Source organism: Mycteria americana, chromosome 1, assembly GCF_035582795.1.
Source record: "Mycteria americana isolate JAX WOST 10 ecotype Jacksonville Zoo and Gardens chromosome 1, USCA_MyAme_1.0, whole genome shotgun sequence".
In the NCBI taxonomy this organism is placed as follows: Eukaryota; Metazoa; Chordata; class Aves; order Ciconiiformes; family Ciconiidae; genus Mycteria; species Mycteria americana.
In genome coordinates, this window is record NC_134365.1 from 91,050 (window position 1) to 112,376 (window position 21,327).

The 21,327-nt window shown below is 49.4% G+C and overlaps 1 protein-coding gene across 3 annotated transcripts; it reads left to right on the forward strand.

Annotated features, from left to right (window-relative positions):
* The first annotated feature begins 744 nt into the window (after positions 1-744).
* On the forward strand, positions 745-19,885 carry LOC142411133 (hematopoietic lineage cell-specific protein-like). Of its 3 annotated transcripts, none has more exons than XM_075504531.1 (15): positions 745-836; positions 3,031-3,114; positions 5,023-5,096; positions 6,177-6,306; positions 7,540-7,650; positions 8,343-8,397; positions 10,497-10,607; positions 11,124-11,234; positions 11,880-11,935; positions 14,955-15,024; positions 15,268-15,404; positions 16,084-16,194; positions 16,694-17,003; positions 17,774-17,845; positions 18,216-19,885. In XM_075504531.1, the coding sequence occupies exons 2-15, from the start codon at positions 3,031-3,033 to the stop codon at positions 18,350-18,352; spliced, it is 1,569 nt and encodes a 522-aa protein (XP_075360646.1). In that variant the 5' UTR covers positions 745-836; the 3' UTR covers positions 18,353-19,885. The 3 variants fall into 3 exon arrangements, with proteins under 3 accessions (XP_075360646.1, XP_075360833.1, XP_075360738.1); XM_075504718.1 differs by having other exon boundaries at positions 16,087-16,194; XM_075504623.1 differs by having other exon boundaries at positions 755-822.
* Positions 19,886-21,327: the final 1,442 nt, after the last annotated feature.

A 21,327-nucleotide genomic window follows, 5' to 3' on the forward strand; every position in this document is an offset into this window, starting at 1 on the left:
TTTTAAGCCCTGTATATCTTGCCATTGTGTCAAATAAAAAATGACTAGGAGCTTTTCTTGCTTCACTTGACTCAGTCAGAAAGGAAGTTATTTTGGTTTGAGATGTTTATCTAGTGTCAAACTAGTGTGATTCATGCTACTCATTCCAAAATTGTGCACTTCCCACCAGTAAGCAATGTACCAAAGAGTCTGATCTGTAAGTGCTTAGGATTCTTTAACTGCATGCTTTCCATCTTCCTAGTTCAAGCTATTTACTTTGGGGTTTGGGGGTTTTTTTTTGGTCCTGGAAGAACTTTCATCTATGTGTATATATATATCTGTGTGTATGTCTATGTGTGTTTATATATATTTTTAATTGTGCTCTAAAGTACTGAGTCAAATTTCATAACAACTTCTGTAAGCAGTAGCTTGCTTTCTTTGGATCTCATTGTAATTGTCAAGCCCAGGGGCTTCAGCCTTTTGACTTTTTTGTACTTTTATGGCAAAATGATTTCTTGGAAGAGATGAAAATGACACAATCGCAATCTGGTTTTGCACAGTAAGAAATGTAATTATGCCCCATCAAGTGCTACTCATGGAGTCAGCAATCTGTATCCTGGGTATAAGCCTTGTCAGCATCCCAGAGCACAGGCAGCGTGCAAGTGAACTACAGCGCACTAGGGCAGGTTTTGATACTCATGACTTGAGCAGAGTTGGGGGCTGGGACACAGGAAGTGAAGATAGCTGAAGTTAAAACAGGAACTCGGAGCACACAGCAGCCCAAAAGCTGTCACTAGCAACAGGTGCCTGAGCAAAAAGCAGCAAGTTTGCCAGCAGGAGTAGGTGAGCCTTTTAAGGTAAGAAAGCTGAATGGGTCTTGAGAGTGGAAAGTGAGAAACAACAAGAAAAAAATGTAGGGTTTTGGTGGGCAAAGAGAACTGCTTCCTGACCCAGCATGTGTGAGTTGATAGTGCTCAGTATTTGCTTCTGTCTGTTCTTTGGTCATCGTTGTTGCTCTTGTGTTTGAGGCTCTGAAGAGCCACCAGTTTCCAAATCAACCAGCATGCCTGTGCTAAGTGTGGTGGCCCTATATTTATGCTGTAGTGGATGCTTTCAAGGGGAAAAAAATGGGACAAACTAAAGGGTTGAGATGCTATTCTGGCTGATATTCCTCATTACAGAGGGTGTCTGGAGCCTTGTGGTGTGTTACAGTCTGTGGTTTGTCATGGTTCCCAAGATGCATGGTGGATGGCTTTGGAGAGTAGGTGTTTACCTGTGAGCCACAAACTAAAAATCTTTGGAGTGAGAGATGCTAATAAATTAGGGAGGGGAAAAGGAGACGAAAGGTATTGTTAGATTGTGCTATGTTGTCCACATGAGCCTTCCTGCTTCCCTTGCTTCTATTTGCAATTAGCTATATTCAGTTTGTCATAAGATTACTGTCAGTGCCTACAAACACAGCGGAGTTTGTCACAGACCTGCTGTGTTCTGAAGTATGACAATTTTTTTTTTCCCTGAGGCAGCCTGGGGAAGGCCTAAAGCCAGATCTTCACAGTAAATCTGCCTTGGTCCTACATCCTCTCCCTTAGCTGACTATCTGGTTTTTGTTTAACAAAATAAAGGCTCATCCCTGCTGTGCTCTTTTAGTTTCTGTTGTCTTTGCTCCCTGGTCTTACAGTGCTGATTCTCTTAGACAATTGGTAAGGGCAGCTTGAAACTGAACTGAACAGTGCACTGTACTGAACAGAAGGTTATTCACTTAACAGCTTTTTGTGGTATACACTTAATTACTTGCATAAACATTTTGCTTGCACAGAAAGCAACTGTCCTGGGCACTTGGGGCCAGTTTGTAGGCTACTGTGTGCTTGTGGGATTGAGGGGTTAGTGCTGTTGAGAAGCACATAATAAAAGCGTGCTGTTAAATGAGGATCCATCACAAAGCAGTTCTCTTCCCTCCTGTTGGCTTGTTCACAGGTTTATGTGATATTTGCAGTGATGTGAAACAGGGCTCAGCACCTCAGTCTTTGCCGCACATTCTGTTCAGTCTTTCTTGCTGCCCCAATGAAAAGCTGCTTTGGGTGACAGTAAGAACAATTTGGGGCTCCTCGACACCACAGGCAGTAATAGGTGGTGGGATGTGAGAGCTCTGCTGAGAATGATTGCTCTGTGGCGTAGGGGCAGGCAAGCCATGTAATCTTTCTTCTGTCTCTCATTTTGTAGAAACTGTGTTGTTTGGGAGGGGCTTTTTCATCATCTTTTTTCATGGTCACCTTGAAAATGAAATGTAGGCGTTTTAGATTTCACATTACTTTTATTTAACTTCCTCTTCCTGGGCCTATCACTTCCTCCAGGCCTCTTTGGACAGCCTGTACAAGCCGTACCACTGCAGCTTCAGCCTTTGCAGCTCTGCACTCTTAATTATTTTAGCCCCATTTCCTGTTTTTACCATATGACAGACATAAACACCACACAGCATACTGTACCAGCAGTCAGACCAGCATACAGCTTTTCTCTGAACCTTCTCTAGCACACTAGGCAGTAATTAAAATGTTGGAAAACAGACAAGAGACTTCAGGAGTCCAATCTCAGGTAAATAAGCATTGTATCATGGTGGCAGAGGAAGCCACGGCCTCTGGTGGTGTGCCGTAACTGTGCTTAACAGAAGGGAGGTTAAAGCAGGGAACAGTCTCCCACAGCACAGAAAATCAATGTATGTTGGAAAAGCAGAATCTGGTAGTTGGATGCTAGCACTAATTTACATTAAAATAAGGTGTGCATTTTAAGTGTAGAGTCAGTGTGCATGAAGACTGTGGTTTACACTTAAAATCCCTGTGTGTTTTGCTGAAAGAGGTGCTGGGGCTCAAGAGTAGCTATTTTGGCGTGCCCTGTGCTGTATGAGGGACAGAAAGATCAGCAGGGCAGATGGCCTGCAAGGGTCCCTTCCAGCCCGAGTTATGCCATGACTGCTGTGGTCCGACATGCCCATGGCCGTGAGCCAGCAGTGCCCACATGCTGTGAGCTCTGGGTGATACCGTGTCCTCCTTTGTGCAGATGTGGAAAGCAGTCGTGGGACATGACGTGTCGATGAAGGTGGAGGCTCAGGGAGACGACTGGGACACTGACCCTGATTTTGTGGTGAGTGTCTGGTGTGGTAATCCATATTATTGGTGGTGGTGGTGGTGCGAAGGGTTCACTGGCCCTAGGCATACACTGGTCAACTTGGCCAGAGCTCAGGGTGAGGCACAGCATGCAGCACCGCTGGCTGTACAGGATCAGCCAAGTCCCACCAACCCCTCGCAGGTACTGCCAGGTCATCTGTCTAAGCCATTTCTGACCTGTATCTATGTTTAGTCTCCAGAAGTTCCTATATCAGCATACGCCACATCTGACTACAAGTAGTATCACTTCAGGAATATAGAATATTTAGTTTCTTTTAAACCTGCTCCCTGGTAACTTCACTGAGTCCTCCCCACAACGTATGTTACAAGAAAGAGCAAAGACTGACATTTTCTCTTTCCCACACCGTTTGTAATTGTACAGGATCCCAGCATTGCCCTCATTTGTCTTTTTTCCAGATGGAAGAATCCTATTCCATCCACCTTGTGCAGATGGAGCTCCATGCCTCTAAATAGCCTTGTTTTCTATCTAGTCCAGTTCTCTAGGTGAGATGGTGAGAGAATAGAAGGGCTCAGCCTGTGGGAACCCCATGCATTCATACAGTGTCATGATTTTAATTTTCTATTTGATTCCCTATTTCTTTCCTAGTAAGTCACTCACACTTTGGCTTTTTGGACAATTCTGTATTTGCTACTCTTCTACATCATTGCACATAATTCCGTATTTCATACTCCCTCCTGAATGGTAAATATTGTGGAACCATCGTTGTGCAGATACAATTAGGATTTTTTTTTGTCATATGCTTTACTTTTGTACTTATTAACACTAACCTTCATTTACAATTTTATCACCCGCTGATTTGGCATCACAAGATTTTCTGCACTGCTTTGTCTCCTGTATTTGGTTAACCTTAAACAGTCCATTTACTATCTCAAGACATTGACATCTCATTCTCCATACCCTTTTTCTAAACCTCTTAGAAGCACATAGCACAGCAAAAGTCCTGCTCATCCTGGTGCCAACGAGCACCAGCCATGCTTTACAGCCACAGGTCTCTCTGAGCTCTGTTGAGATTTTGGTTTCCTTTCCAAGGTAGTTTCTTGATGGACAGTCTCTTCTGTTACACAAGAGTCCTATGTTTTCGAGGTTCAGTCTTGCCTAGTTATTTCCAGTAAGAAATTCCAGTTTGGGATACAGAAGCAAGTTCCAAATTATTAATGTTTTAAAAAAATTCTATGCTGTCAAAATTGTTTTGGTTTTACTTAATTTCTTCTATTTGTGGCAGCATTTAAAGTAAGCCTGAACACAGTAAGACTTTGTATTAAATTTTGTATTCTATTTTGTATATACATATTTTTAGCTTTACATTATATTAGGAAAGAGTTTATTGATGCTTCAATTTATCAAATACACGTTCAGACCTTCCAAAAAGAAGACAAAACAAGTGCTGTCATAACAAAGCTGAGGCAGAACAGCGGACCTTGAGTGAAACGTTCACTTCAGCGTTCTTCCAATATTTTCCTAAACAATTAATTTCCACAGCATTTTTGTTTGCTAGCTCCTACCTGAGGAAGAGGGATGGAGCTTCCCGCAGCCCCGCGGCCTGGCCCCGCAGCCGTCCCGGGCCGCGGATCCGCCGTTCCCGGGCGCCCGGCCCCGCAGGACGCCGGTCGCCGGCGGGGATGGGGCGCCCGGGACCCCCGGCTGTCCCCGCTGTGCCTTGCCCGCCGCCCCCTTCCCGTCCGTGCCCGGGAGCCGTCCTCGTCTCGTCGCCCGCCCCGGCCCAGGTCGTCCGGGCTCGCTCGGGGCCAGGCCCAGCCCGGCGGAGCTGCACCTCCGGGAGGGCGGCGGGCGGCGCTCGGGGGCCGGGGGACAGAGCCCCGTTTCTCCGAGGCGGGCCGCTGACGGCTGCGGTTCGCTCTGCAGAACGACATCTCCGAGAAGGAGCAGCGCTGGGGAGCCAAAACCATCGAGGGCTCCGGACGCGCCGAGCACATCGAGTGAGTGCGGCCCGGCGGGGCGCGGGGGGCAGCGAGCGGACGGCCCGAGCCGCGCTGTGGGCGGGGCCCAGCCCCCTGCCGCTGCGGCTCCGAGGGGCGTCTGCGGACCGCGACCTGCGGGCGGGCCGTTGCCGCGGCGACGTCCCGTAAGAGGAAGCGGCAGCGCCGGCCGAAACCCGCCAAATAAGGGCTTGTGCGCAGCAGGGCCGCGGCAGGGGCGGAGCGGCCCGAGGGGGACTGGCCCGCCGTCCCGCGTCCGCTCTCGCTGCCCGCCGGGGCCGTGGGGTGCGGGGCGGGCCGAGAGAGCTTTCCCGGCGGTGCCGGCTGCCTGGCGGCTGCCCTCGAGCTCCTCCCTTGGGGCCCCTCTTCTGGGCCCCTGTTTTGCGGCTCCTCGCTGGGGGTACACCTCCGGCCCCAGAAAGCAGCGGGATGGCAAGGGAGTGGAGACCTCACCCGGACGAGGAGTGCCTCGGGGCTGCGCTGCCACCCCCTCGGGGCTGCAGCCTGCCCTCCTGGGCTCTGCTGGCTGCATCCAGGCTCTTGGTTTGAGATGTTGGTGTTGCACCAGAGGCAAAATTCACAGGCCGCCTGTGATGTTGTGAGGGGTTAACTTTCAAGTACCTCCAGACAGGGCTGTCCCTGTGGCAAAGACTTCCTGCTCCTTCCCTGTCCAAAGGTGACCCTATGCAGCAGCTCCCTTGGGACATCCCAGTACTGCCCTGCACAGTATGGTTAGTGCAGCACACACAAAAAGGAAAGTGTGGGCTCCCGTTGAAGACAGGGTGTAGCTCTGAATGTGGGCTGCAGGGCTGGATGGGCTGGATGCACCCGCTGAGCCTACTGCTCTGGGTCCTTTGCCAGCCCCCAGGGCAGCATCATCTCCTGCCACAGTGTAGTGGCTGCACGTGTGTGGCTGCCACACAGAGGGGCCTAGTGTGGGCACACGGTGGCAGCTGGCAGTGGGTTTATGTCCTGCTCTGTGCTGTGCTCTGGCTGGTACAGTGGCACAGGGATACTCCAGCTGGCTGCATGGGTCTGCACAATCCCACAGTGACTTGCCCTGACTCTCTGTCTCACCAGCATCCATCAGCTGAGGAACAAGGTGTCAGAGGAACATGAGGTCATCAAGAAGAAGGAGCTGGAGACTGGCCCCAAGGCCTCCTATGGCTATGGGGGCAAATTTGGAACAGAGCGGGACCGAATGGATAAGGTAACAGTTGTAGAGGGCTTCCTTGGGCCACAGTGGAAAAGTCTTTTTCTCATAAAGGAAAGAGCATCCCTGTTTTCTGGCCTGACCCTGAAGAGAGAATGGAGAGCTGGCATGGCTGTGCAGATTCACACGTGTCTAGCTAGCCCCTGATCTGTCTCCAGGATCTATTTTAACCCATTTGTATAATTTGTCTCTACAACTTCCTTGCACCACTCCCCTTAGCTGTGAAGAAGGACTTTCTGTGTCTTGTTTCAAACCTGCTGCAGTTAAATTAGGTGCCTCCCTATTTGTGTTTGGAGAACTAATGAACAATAATTCCCTCCTCACATTCTCCATTACAGACCTCTGTCATATCTCCCCAGCATGAAGCCCTAGTTCATATTCTCTGTTCTCACATCAAATCTGTTTTATGATTTCTGATAACCATCATCACGTTTCTTCCTGTACCTTTCAGCATTTAATACTTCTTTTTTTTCAGAAGTGAGATGATAAGATTGCAGTAGTATTCAATATATGGGGTCACTGTGGGTGTGCATGATACCAGGATGGCAGGGTGAGAAACAAATGCTTCCAGGAGGCCAAAATGGAGCAGCCATGCTCAGACCCTTCTGCTGGAGCACAGTGAGGATGTTTTTGTTGAGCAGCTCCTCGGCCTTCGTCCAGTCTTACCAAGATGTTGCAAGCATTCAGCCTCTGGCCCTTCTCCTGAGGAGTGTGTGCAATTCCTGGCCACACCACCTCCTGCAGGGAGCAATAGGACCCTGGCCTGGCCTGTGGTAGGCATAAAGGGTGATCCCAGCCAGGTCTGCTGACCCTCACTCTCAGACACAGAAAATAAGGAGCAGGTGCCAGACCTGCTGCCTGTGGGTTTTTCAGTTTTGCATGCCTATCCGCACTTTCCTCCTCAGTTTCCCCATGTGATTATCTACCACTCCACTGGCATTTGGGAGCAGCAGGTATTCAGGATCCCACGGTTTGCATGATGAGCTGGCAGTGGGGCAGGTTGTGTGGGATGGCTGCCCTTGAAGCTGCATCACAGGTCTCAGAGCAGAGCTGGTACTGGCAAAGGCTGTGTGGAAGGCATTGCCACCACCATCATGGTCAGTTTGGACCTGTCACCTCGTGGCTGCAAACATCTTGGCAACAGGGCAGAGCAACTGTGTGGTGCCTATGTCTCTGTCTACCCTGCCAGTCTGACTGTGGGTGCTCATGTCATGCTGTCTCTCTTCTCAGTGCGCAGTGGGCCACGAGTACATTGCTGATGTTGGGAAGCACTCCTCACAGACGGATGCGGCCCAGGGCTTTGGGGGGAAGTATGGAGTCCAGCGGGACAGAGCTGACAAGGTGTGTTGGACAGGGCAGCTGAAATGTGTGCTTGTGGCCTGTGCTCAGTGCTGTCCCTAAAACACTGTGCTACATTTAGGACTGTGGCTGCAGTTTTCAAAGTGCTGGTGGGTGGGTGCAGGTCTAGGCATGCCACGCACCATGGTCTCCACTGAAGCATGCAGCTCACCTCCTGTGTGTAGGACAACGACTGATGACAAATTGCAGGGCACTTGTGAAGATTAACTCTCTGGTGTGCATTAACGTGCTTGCACTGTCCTATCCAGGCAGCACTGTGTTTGTCTTGGGGGCTGTGGTGTTTTGCATCTCCAAACCCCCAAACTGTGCCATGCACAGTGACTGGCCGTGGCAGGACTGGATGGGGACAGCAGGATGCCGTCCCTCCCATGCACATCCTGGTGTCAGACACTGCCCAGATGCCTTGCCTGCTGACAGGGTGTGGGGTCAGGATTGTGGCCCTCTTACCTGGAGTGCGTGGGCTCTTGTGAGGGCCTGTTCCTGGGCACGCTGCCACATGGACAGCAGGGGTGGTGTGAGAGGCTGAGAAGGCCTGTACCAGCCAAGGAGTGGCCAGGTGCCTGCATGTTGCAGCACAAGACAGGGAGCAGGGTCCCAGCCCAGCCCCTGGAGGAGGGTGGGTGAGACCCGGCTTGGCCCTCAGGACAACTGACATTCCTCCCCTTCTTGTTCAGTCAGCACTGGGCTTTGAATACAAGGGTGAGGTGGAGAAACACTCGTCCCAGAAAGGCAAGTCCATGGGCACATGTGGCCCCTTGACACTTTGCCCAGCTTCTCTTCTGCTCCAATATCCTGTGCTGTCTGCTGTGGCACAGTCTCCTTTGTTATCCCCCTCCTGTCACTTGTTTCTGATTCCTGCTCCCAATCAGTCATCCTTGCCGTCCCATTCCCTGCTGTCCTGTCACCACCCTTCTGTTGTACATTCCGCTTGTCTCTACATTTTGCTTTGATGGAAACCACGTCATGGCTGAGCAGAGAAGACACCCCCACATGCACCCCCGATGGATGGCTGATTCTCCCGTTCCTCTAAAAGTCCTTCTGCGCAACTGCTCCAGAGGGAACCCAAGCACTGTAGGACATGAGAAGTGATTTCTGAAAAAGCAGCATATAAGAAAAGGCACAACAATGGATATGGAAACAAAAGCCTAGACAGCACCCAAACTTTTGTAGAATTCTGGAGATGATTCAACCAAACTTTGACATGTGCACACAAGCAGCTATATTCATTAAGAACATTGCAAGAACTGAAACTAAAGATATTTTAAATATTCTGCAACCAAGAGAAGATGAGAGGCAAGGTCTGTTACTGTTTCAGATAAATGTGAGGAATACTGCATTACCAAGAAAAGAAGAACTGAATCATGTTTGTTTCAGGGGAAACTATAAAAGAAGGAAGAGATTTTGAGGCATTCTTGGTTGATCTTAAATTAATGAATCACATGCAGTTGTGCTACATTAACATATTCCTGTATAAGAGATTGTATACTAGATTGTAGACATAGAAATTCATCAGGCTGTATAAAACCACAGAAATCGCTCAGGACAGAATGAAAATGTTAGAAATAGGGTAAGGTGTTTGGATTGCTTTTCGTAAAAATGTGTCCATACTGGAAGCTCCAGCATCAAGGTAACAGTCATAAAATCTATATTTGCTGAAAACAGCATCCTAAAAGGTCCATTTCATAATGGCCTAATGGGTAAATAATGGTTTAATTGAGATAAGTTTAAGAAATTTCTAGGACTTACAGATTCATCCTTAAGTGACTGAGCTTCTATGAAACAGAGAGCCATTCTTGAATACAAAATGTTTTCATGCATATTTCTCTAGACCGCAGTCTTCATGAATTGATAAGGCTGAATTTGCTGGAGAAGCCCCAACTTATCCCTGTGAAATGCAGACCTGTAGGAAGAGGGTCAGGGAACAGAGAGAGGTAACTGTGATTTACTGCTTCTGAAGGGCAGGATTTGGAAACAGAGCTGGCAGACCAGGTCTCTGAAAGGAAAGTGTCTCTATACAGCTAGCAGCTAGGATAGAGGCTGAAATTTCTTAGGACATCAGCCAACAAGGTAGTCCTTAGAGAATAACTGAACACAGTTAAAGTAGTTAATACATTACTAGTTTAGAAGATGGAAAAAGGGGAGGTGTAAGGAAGATGTGCTGTGCCTCTATCACATAATGGTCGAGCGTGCCACAGTCTGAGGACAGAGACGGAGCATGTCTCCAGAAATGTGTGTTTCAGCCTTTGCTGCAGCATCCAGAGTCAGTGGTTTCCTTGTAGCAGTCGAGATTCCATTACAGCAAATGTAAGCTGTACAACAAAAAATTGCCATTTCTTCTGTACTTTCAAGGGCTCAATATACTTATTCAGAGACCTTTTCAGAGACTGGCAGACCACAGGTTTAAATCCTTGCTCTGGAGATGCATGAGTGGGTGTATACCCAGTGCCCAAGTCTTGCCTTGGCTTTGAGTCCTTGGGTAGCTGAGCTCCCAATGCCACCCCAGCTGTCCTTGGCATGGCGCTTTTCTTCCTTGCCCTCTCGGCCTGCTGTGTCTCCTGCCACCCACGGCCCTCAGGCTCTCTTGCTGCCATGACCCACGCTTCCCTTGTGCACCCATTCCCACGGGCTGTCATCCTCAATGGCCCTTATGGTGCTCCCTGCCATCCACTCTGTCCCCTCCAAACCCTTTGCTTTTTCTAGTGTTTTCCATCATCCCTGCTGCTCTTCCTGCTCCCTGGTGCTCCTCCCCAGTGCTGCTCCCCATCTTTACCCCCTCCCCTCACCAGCCTCATGCTTGGGGCAGCATTTCACTCCATGTACCCCCTAAGATTACTCCAAGGGCTTTGGTGGCCGTTATGGTGTGGAAAGGGACAAGGTGGACAAAGCGGCAGTGGGATTCGACTACAAGAGCCAGGCAGAGAAGCACGACTCTCAGAAAGGTGAGCTGGGGGAGCCGAATGCAGGAGGCAGTGTCAGGACTGGAGCTTGGGGCTATGCCCACGGGGGCTGTTGGGGCACTGTGCTTGGTTTTTGCAACCTGCTGCATGAATGATGGCAAAGCTATGGGGAGCTGTTGGGTGCCCACTGCTTGCAGCAAGGGAATGGGGCAGGTGAGGAAAGACACTGCACAGTGCATGACTGCTGGAAAAAGTTCAGGCTAAATGAAGAGGAGCAGCAGATTTCTGTGGGCACAGGGATCTCCTGGGCAGTATGTCACCAAAGGAAGGGTACAGGAGAAGCCCAGGCAGGTGCTAATAGCAGGTGACATGTCCCAGGGAGGAGGGAGGGTTGTTGCTGCAGCCACCAGTGGGGAAATCTGGCCTTGCTCCATGTCTTTCTCTAAGTCCTGGGCAGGGAAAACTATTGCCCCTGTGAGAATAGCCTGAGCTCACAGTGCTGCCACTTTTCCCTCTCTTGTCTCTTCCATGCCATGATCTGGATCCCTGTGGCTGAAGACTATTCTGTGGGCTTTGGTGGGAAGTTCGGGGTCCAAAGGGATCGTCAGGACAAGAGTGCCCTTGGCTGGGACCATCAGGAGGAAGTGCAACCCCATGCATCCCAAACAGGTAGGGCAATGCTGCCAGAGGTGGCAGCACAATTTCCTTGGAGCACACACAGACACAGAGCTAGTGGTTCATACTTGACAGAGATCCAGCTGCTGAAAACTGTGTACAGCATGTTGTGGAGCAGCTGGGACATTGTGAACCCCCAAAGCACAAGGGTAAACTCTGCCAGAGTAGGTGCATGCTTAGATCAGTGGGGGACATTGAATGCAAGTCCCTGAATCAGGCTTCCCAGACTATACTGTGCTTTCTCTGTGAGGTACATTCCTAATCATGAGCTCATTCAAAAGGTGAGCATGTGGGAATGAGGCAAAGCAGGTTCCAGGAATGGCTTGACTACTGTATGTTTAACTTCAGTGAACAAGGCCACATTGCACTCAAATGGCATGACTGGCTTCTCACCCCAGTACCTTGGAAGCAGATTTGCCAGCATACAGCACTGAACACCTGTGTACTTTGCTGAAAGGAATGAAGGATTAGTCTTAAAAGCTACTGTCCAGAGCATTTTGCATGTATTATCTCTATTTAGTTCCATATGTGATAAGATGCGGACAAAGCTAACTCATTTCACTGGTCACAGCATACTGAAGTTGGAGGTGCACACAGAATATAAACTATTATAAAAATAGCCTCTTTTTTTCCATGCAGACTATGCCAAGGGGTTTGGAGGCCGTTATGGGGTCCAGAAGGACAGAGTAGATAAGGTAAGACTGCATGCTGCAGCCTGCAATTGCGTCCTGCTAATCACTGCTCTTTGCACTGCTGCAAGAGAAGACACTTCCCACATGGAGATGAGGTCCCACTGCTCAGTACACAGCTATTGCAAGGGTGAGGGAACTGGCCCAGTGTAAATACCAGAGGGTGCAGAAGAATGCAGCCTGGGGAGACCACAATGCAAGGAAGAAAAAGTTTTTTCCATTCTCAGCTGCTTTTGAATGATTCCATTCTCGGACTGAACAGTCATACACCTGTTTTCTCTTGGGGCAGGATTTAATAGCAGAGCCAGTGAAGAGCTTTCTAAGGGCATCAGACTGTGCCCTCCTGGATATCTAGTACCATTTGAGATACTGGGAGTGTTCTGTCTGGCTGCTTGCCGTCACTCCTACAGGCCCTGTGTGTACCAATACAGTCAGGATGAGTAGTGATAGCTCCTTGGAGATGAAATTTTGTGAGAGTGCAGCCATGTGAGAAGTCTGAGAGGCCACAAGCTATTGCATTGTGCAGGAACTGTCTTTTACACAGGAGAGGTGCTGGATCAGGCTGAAGGCCCATCTGGTGTCATGTCCCCAGCACTGACTGGTAGGTGATGATTGTACAGAGAGCAGTATCCATACAGAGTGGTTCTTGCCTTGGACTACCTCCAGCAAGAAGGTGGTATCGCTGTGGCTGCCATTCCTCTAGCTGTTCTTACTCAAGGTGTAAGGTTTGTTAGCAGCTGTCACACCCACACATAAACAAGGCTTCCCAGAAGCTGGTTTGAATCTTTGGTCCCTCCAGTAGCCAACTTGCAGACCTTCCCAGTCTCTCCAGTATCTGATGCAGATCTATGGCCCCTCTGGTATCTGGTTCCTTATCCTCTTATACTACTCACCAGCTGGTATGGATTTGTGTATGAGTGACTGGACCCATATCACTCCCCCTTAACTACTGGTGAAATGTGGCCATTCCTCATGGTGCTGTCTGTAACTCATCAGCTTCTCTGTTATTTGTTACCTTCTGCAGGTTTTTCTGTCCTGTCCAGGAGTTTCTTAAGGTCTGTTCAGTTAGCTAAATCTCAGGCCAGGGCCTAGTCATCTGCCTGCAAACTTTAACAAAACCCAGCAGGGATGGGATTGGCAGGGATCAGCCTTGCATGAGAAGAGGTTTACTGGTTCTAGTTTTCTGTCTGGGCTGAAACCAGGCAAAGGCTCACCTACAGTCAAAATGCAGACTGTCTCAGGCACTTGAATTAACATTGTGCTTTGGCAGGCTACCCTGCAAGCTTGTTCAGGAAAGGGGGTCTTGCCAGTGGATGATCATCTGCATGGATGGGGATAACCTAAAAGATGAGAATCCTGGATGGTGGGGGGGCTTTGGGGCATTTGGAGGAGGAAGCGAGGGTACCTTCCCTGAACCATACTTTTTCTGTTGTTGGGCACAGTGCTAGTGTTGTGCCTGGTACAGTACCAACATCACCATACTCAGGAGCTGGAGGAAGCAGATGAGGAGCTTTCTGCAGGGCCCTGAGCCAAGGAAGGACATAAACACATACCTGTAACAACCGAGCATGTTCCTTTTCATGCTGCATGTGTAGGCTGGACCAGTAGCAGAGTGGGAATGGCATCCTGCCCATGGAAGAGATTAGCATGGTCTCTGAATTTAACAACAGCAAATGGAGGTGCATTGTCAAAAGGCAAGGCATCACGTCTGTGGCAGAAAAAAGCATGCAAAATCAGATGAGCACTTGTGCAAAAGTCAGGGCTGTGGGTCATTTGAGGAGCAGGATGCAGGGAGGGGATAAGCAGTTCTTGATCAGCTCAAAGCAGAACATGAATTTGTGCATTTTGAGAATATTGAAGCATAATCAAAGACGGTAAAAGTAAGGATGTTTGGGCAAGTACCTGATTGCCTGGTTTTCAGGCACTGGAGTAGTGCTGAATTCATTGCTCCAGAGTAGACCGTAATATACCACCAGGCAATCTTAACTCCCCTTTGATAAAGTTTTGAACACTTAAGTGTAGGATTCAGCTCTCACACTAAGACTCCTAAATTTAAATGCTGTCATATCAACAACATGCCCAAGTCTCTGCTATGGTCTTTGTAGACCTGCTTCTGAGCCTGCAGTGCTGTTTGCCTGCTCAGGCATGTTTTCTTTAAGGAGAGCAGAGCTGCTCTCTGGGCTCCACTGACTGTAGTAGGAACTCAGCCACCCAGCCCATTGGTGACACCTGCAGGTAGAATCCTAAATGTAGCTGTGTTAGTCTGAAAGCTGGATCCTTCCCGCAGTTTCCTTTTTCTATGACATAGTTTTCTCATTAAAGTGGATAAACCCCCTCTATCTCACTTTCTTTTTGCTGCAAACACCCCATCGATGCTATTTCCAGTTTAGCCATCTCTTGACACCTCATAAAGCCAGCGTTATCTCAGCTGTTCACACACATTTTCACTTTGATGTTTTCCAGCCTGTGCTGCTGTATACACATACTGCAGGCAACGACCTGCTGAAGGGACGCACGTTTTTCACAGTTAGGCAGCTGCAGCTGTGCATCCAATAGGGAAGTGCTTCCATGCCTCATACCACTGGGAGTGCAGGGGTCGGATGCGTTGGGTCCCTGGACCTCAGGAAGTGGTAGACTGCCAGGCATCCACTCAGCTCTTTGCTGTGTTACCAGTGAGCGCTTCTGCCTTGAATGCCCAGCCTTGCTGTCCCATGCAGCAGTTGTCTTGCCACTGTGCAGCCTCCTACACTTGGCTTCATGTAGCCTTTTCAGCCCTTGGAGTGCTACCCCTCTAACAGGAACGGCCCACCTTTGGCTGGAGGGCAGCAGGCACTCCCACAGTTCAGGAAGGCATCAGGAGAGCAGGGCTGCAGCCAGCAGCCTCCACAGGGCTGTGGCAATTGTACAGATGAGGACAGACACAGCTGGGAACAAAGCTTGCAGTCACCAGTAGCCAAACCCAGCAGGGGATCTCAGCACTGGCCTTGCCTAACAAGCTGGACACTTCATTCACTTCCTCTTGCAGAGTGCTGCTGGCTTTAATGAGATGGCAGCTCCCACCTCCTCATATGAGAAAACAAGACCACTGGAGGCAGGTGAGACAACTGAATACCAGCCCTGGGCTTGGTGGGAAGCTGTGGGCCTCATGGTCCCTCTGTGGCAGCACGTTGGCAGGCACGTGCTGTCGTGGGATGTGGATTTAACCTGTGTTGAGGGGCAGGAGAAGGTGGCTGCACTGCAAGTTTTTCTGGGAGAGGCAGAGGTCTGGGTTTCTCCTGGATGCTTGGGGTGGTGGAAGGGAGCCACTGGGCAGGCTTGACTAGCGGTCTTCTCCACAGGAGCTTCCAGTGGCACCAGCAGCCTGCGGTCACGATTTGAAAACATGGCTAAGTCAGCAGAGGAGGAGAGCAGAAGGCAGGCAGAGGAGGACCGGGTGAGGCGGCAGGCTCGGGAGCGCCAGGCAGCTCAGCAGAAGGTGAGCCATGGCTATCTTGCCATGTCCTCCAAGGCTTGTGAAGCAGACTTTTTCTCAGGGCCATGCAGCTCCATGTCCTTCTACCTCATCTCTTTACAGTAACCTGTTGCCTAAACTGTTTCCATGCAACTGCCAGGGACTGTCATTGAACTTCAGAGCTGTCACTGGATTTTCCCTTTTGGCACCCAGATCAGGACGTGCCTGCACCCAGCCATGACCCCATGTGTTTTGGCCTAGACTCCTTCTTGCCTCTAGTGCCTGGCAAACACAGTGCAGTCACACCTCCCCAGTATCGCCATCCCAGCAGTCTGCATTCAGTGTTTTCCAAACTGGAGATTGCATCCAAACCCTCACATTTATAAGACCTTCTACATTGTGCTGTTTCTGCATTCAATGTGCAGATAAGGTTTCACCAGTAAAGCACTCCCTGATACATTCCCTCTTTGAGGCTACTTTCTGCAGACCCCATAGTCCTTACAGGCCGGCTCGTGTCCAGTCCCTAGGGCAGGTTTATGGGAGCTGGAACAGATTTCAGCTGGAGGAAAACAGAGTTGCTCTGTGAGCTGGAACAAATTTCAGCTGAAGGAATATTTTCTGAGTTGCTCTGTTGGGAATGGCAACGGACATTGCTGTGGACCTCATGCAAAGGGACTGAGGGGATCTGATAACTTTTCTCCAGCAGGAAATCCCACAGAGAGAGAAGGACCGCACAGAGGCAGCCCCTGCCACTGTGCCAGCAAGGGTGCCCAGGAGTGCTGACCGAGACAGGCCTGCGTCACAAGGAGAACAGGTGCCAAGGCGGGCTGGGGAGAGCCAGGAAGGGGAGCAGGCAGAGGGGATTGCACCTGAGAGGGGGCTGTGCTTTATGGGCAGCCCTGCAGGAAGAAGTGCAGCCACAGCATGGGAGAGGCTTTGGAAAGGAGTGAGGGGGAAGCACTGGGATGGTGATGGGACATGGCTGCACAGCACCTTACACCATGAGATGGGCTCTTGGAGGGGGTCAGTGCAGTGGCAGTACAGTGAGCTGTAGCTAAGTATGTGAGAGAGGTTCAAATACGTGAGCCATGAGGGTCTTCACAGCAATCCCAGGTGCCAGTTCAGCACAGACCTAATGGCTGAGCTGTTTCCCCGTTGTGCAGAGGATGATGCTCCATTTGTGTCACGGTAGCAGTAAAGGCACCTGTAGTGGAGTGGGCTCCCTTGTCTTGGGTACTGTGCAGTCATGGGAGAGCTGCCTGCAGTGGATGCTTTGCAGGTGACTTTCCTGTCACTTCCTCACTTCATGGCAGGAGGCAAAAAGGGAGGATGAGGAAACACCACCCACTTTGCCACCAAGGCCAGCAGATCTGGGCGAAGAGCTATGCAAGATCCCCAGCCAGGATCAGCCCATCTACAGTGAAAGTTTGGATGTCGGTGGAGACTATGAAGAGCTGCCAGAGACCTCTGACTACTGTGACAGTACCAGTGGAGGTGCTGACTATGAGGAGCTGCCAGCACCCTTGGGAAAGCTGGATGCCATCTATGACCATGGAGGCGATGGAGGTGAGGACTATGAGGAGATCCTTCCTGAGGAGCCCAGCCAGAGCCAGCCCCACCTGGGTGAGTACTGATGGAAGAGCCCATGTCTTGGGGAGCTTGTAGCTGTACGCTCATCTCACTGGATGTATGGGACAGACTCCAGAGGGAATTTGTATCCTGAAGTCTACTGTGGTCAGGGTAGCAGTCCATGATGATGGAGACTTGGTCGTCTCCCACTCCCTTGCCCGGCTCCAAGGTGCAAGATCCGCTGCATGGGATGCTGGGCCAGGCAGCAAGTATCTCTGCTGGAGCAGGACTCAGGCAGGAGGACCAGAGGGCTGCCGTGGGCTTTGAAGAAGCTGGACCTGGACTGATGCTCTTGGTGCACTGTTTCCTGGCAAGCGACTGCCATTGCTGCACTGAGGCCTTGGGGTGCCCTCTTAATTTAGCCTGTCGCTGAAACAGCTGGTGCTCATGAGACCTGATCTGGTGGTGTCTCCTGGGTATGAGGAGAGCAGAGTAGTCTTCCTCCAAGCACATAAGCAAACTGCATGGGCTCCTGTTGATGTTTCTGTTGCAGCTTCACTAGTACTGGAGATGGTAAGTGGAGAAGCTGGAGTTATGTCCAGCCTTTTTCTTGGAAGAGGAACATGAAGCATCAGGACCCCGCCTCTCTCGCGCAGAAGGGAAGGGAAGTCATACCTTGCTTTGAGCCATGGTACACCTCTCCCTGTTGATAGGGTTTGGATGTGGTTCTCCCCAAGGCTGACAGCTGGGTGGAGGGTGGCACTGACCAGATCTATATGGCTGCTTTCAGCCTCTTTCTCATCTGCCCATCCTGTCTTCTGCAGGGGAAATGGACAATGTTTATGAGGTGGAGAGCCCTGGAACCTGCGCAGTGGCTCTCTATGATTACCAAGGAGGTGGGTCTGCCATCCAGGCTGTGGGGAGAGGCACTGGGAGCTGGCTGGGGCAGTGCGACAGGGAGGTGGTGGCTTACACCATCAGCAGTGGTGAAAAGATTTCAACTTGGTGCTTTAAATTTTTTCCTCTTGGAAAGCAGAATAAGACCTGACTTGGGAACACAGAGGCTTCATCTTTCATCTGTGAAGTCTTGCTCCTTCTCTGCTTTATCTGTGCTATTTGAGGGGGTTGGATGAGATGAACTCTGAGGATTATCAGAATGCTTGTTCTGTATTCTCCTCCTAGGGGGAGTGGGAGGACGGATGTAAAACCAGCTCTCTCTGGGGTTATCTTTGCATTGTGACCATCTTTTCTGAACAATTTTCACAGATGGAGATGATGAGATTTCTTTTGATCCTGACGACACAATCACACACATCGAGATGGTAGATGAAGGCTGGTGGCGGGGGCATTGCCGGGGCAAAGTAGGCCTCTTTCCAGCAAATTATGTGAAGCTTCTGCAGTGAAACCAGCATTGTCCAAGCTGCTTCCTTCCAAACTTTTGCCTCTCTCTGCTTCAGCCTTTTATGTATTATTAGTTTAACTTGGCTCAGCCTGGTGTGTCTACATGCAGGAAATACCAAGGAGTAAACTGGCAGTATCTGAGGGAAAGTTTTGGCCTGTGCCCAAGAGGACTTTGGTTCCTGTCCACTTCCAGATGGGAAAGGTGGGATGGTTTAAGAGCATGTGAGTGTTATATAAGACATCTTTTCTACCTAGGCTGTCCCACATGTCAACCAGCAAGCTTGCAGGAGAAGTGTGTCCAATTCCTGTTCCCAACAGGGCAATTCACAGAAAAGAAACATCAACTCTAATCCAGTCAAGGCAGAAGGGACATGAGCTATGGGACCTTTTTAAGTTGCTGTGGCCCTGGATCTTATCCTACCCAGGGTCAAGGAAAAGAGCACTATGAAAGCCAAATGCCTTTGTTCCCAAGAAGGGTTTCCTCTTGCAGGATGAACTGAGTTTGCAGCATGGGATAGAGAAACATGAACCTGGTCTATCTGGGCAGATTTCAGGGCTGGGGCCTGGGCACATTTGACCATCAGAATGAACACTGCTGACTTTTCCTGCACACAGACACAAGCTTGGCTGTAGTGAGTTGTTCCATTAAACAAGGGAAGTGTGTGCTGGCTTAATGAAAATGTAGGGTGATCTTGCTAAAGTGGGAGATTACTCGCTTGGTTTTCTTCTGTGTGCCAAGAATGCTGTTGGGAGAGGTGTCATTTCTGGGGTAAACCTTGAAAAAGGAATTGTAAAAATCGGACTCTTTTCTGAGAAAAATCACTCTGGAAAATCTGTCTTGGAACAAGAGAAAAATACTAAAAGGCTTCACTTAACAAAGAGCTTGTTAATAACTGTCTTGGTCCTCATCCAGTCAGAGGAATGTTCTGCTAGGGAAATCCTTTCAGTCTAGCAAATGAATCAGAGTAAGTGCTGCTTGATACAGGCAGTAGAATATTTTTAAGAGAGCTCCATTTTTCCTGTTAACTGCTCTGACAGTATAAATAAGCATACACACGCAGGTGGGCAGGAAAAGCAGTCCCACAGCTTGTCTCTAGCCTAAGGGCTCCAGTGTGCTTTGCAGTCAGTGCTAAAGGTAGGTTCCCCCACCCAGTATTTGGCTCACTCTGTTCTCTCTGCTGTTGGGTGGTTTGAGTCCCTGTGCGGAAGTCAGGCCTCCCCAGTGTGGCAGTAAAATAGTTAACACCTCATAGGCCTTTGCAGGACTCACTAGTTAAGAAATATTTGCAGGTAATGGTCTCACCAGTTTAATTAACAAAGGAGTGAATTATTTGTTAAAGGGTATGCTGGCTAGAGTCTCCTTATCTGAAGAATGCTATTGTTACTTACAATATCCTGCTTATCTGACACAGTTTGGTGAAGAATGAGTTGCATAACCTAAAGATGTTACTGCCCCATTTGGGCAGTAACAGCAATGTCTGTTACTCTGCTGCGCTGTGCTCTCCCTCATAGCTGTAGTAATAAACTGCTGCTGTTCTGGCCTAACTAAAATTGCATCCTGGTTATTCTGTGACAGTGTATGTGCTCTGTGTCTGTTGTAGGCTCAGTTCCTTGCACAGTGAAAAGGGCCCCTGATTCTAGCCCTCCTTCCTCACAGATGTGGGGAAAAGGCTGAGCAGGTGGGAAGCAGGACAAGAGGAACTTTTTTATTGTTAATGTTTAAAGCAGTTTTCAGTAACAATCCAATGCAAACTGAAGCCCTCCCTTGAATCAGGATATGCCAGGCTAGATGCTCAACGTGCCACTGTATGAGTTGGTTGTTGTTCCTTTGTGGCATGCGAGTACCATCACAATAGGAATAAATCAGGGACACACTGAGTAGCACTGCATGTGAGAAGCTGCAGGAGCACACCCCAGTGCAGTGCCAGCTGCCAACAGCAGGGGTGCAGAGGGTCCCGCTGTGACACCTTTAGAGTTCAGCGCAGCTCACAGGTTGGTTCTGGACCATCCTGCACTTGAACAAGACTGTACTACCTGGAAGGTAGTACAGCATCCCTGCTCAGTGTTTGATACTGAGAAAAATCACTATCTGTGTGTTGCCGTGAAAAGCCGAAATCAGGACTCAATAGTTGGGATGACTATTAAGCAGGTATTCTTTATTGCAGCGCTGGGCACCACTGGGGATCGCTTCGCCACAAGTGCTCCACCAGGTTAGCACAACACATCCGTTGATATACAGAAAAATCATACATACTCATCAGATTTCCTGAAAAGGGCAGTTTTATGGTGATGAGTTCCCGGAATTCATTTACATAGTCCAAGCATGCGCAGTAAAATTAGGGTTAGGGTCTCTTCACCCTCCCGGTGGTCTTCCATAGTCTTCCTCACATTGTCCGCTAGTTGAACTTTGGGCTTCCTGTGTCCATATATAGTCATTGAGTTAGCTCATCAGTCCTTCGGCCTCGGAATGTTACAAGGGGGTCGATTTAAGCTAGTTCTTTGGTGCTTATCTTTGGCACAATCGTCCTGAGTTCCTGTTATCAGTGATTTAATTAGGAAGCCTAACGAGCTTGCTCAAGGCCTGCTTAGTCCTATCAGGTAAGAAGTCACAGGAAATGTCCCACCATCAACTCTGCTCAGCAGGTAACCAAAACTATCTTTGCAGGGGAAGAGAACAAAAGAGAACAAGGATGCGAGTGAAACTAAAAAAAAAATGCAAGTCTATGTCAGTCAGGGATTGTCAGGGATTTAACCCTTTCATGTGTCTGTCGATCATGGGAAAGACACATTGTGATTCAGGTTAGAAATTGTCAATTTTAATGTAAATTTTCTGGAGGTGTTTGGTTGGGTTTTTGTGGTTTTTTTTTTTCCTTTTCTTTGAAGTAACTTTCCCAATATTTTTTCCTCATGCAGTTCACCCTTTATTTCCTGATGTTCCTTTCCAGGGGGCTCTCCAGAATGGGCCTCATTGCGGCAG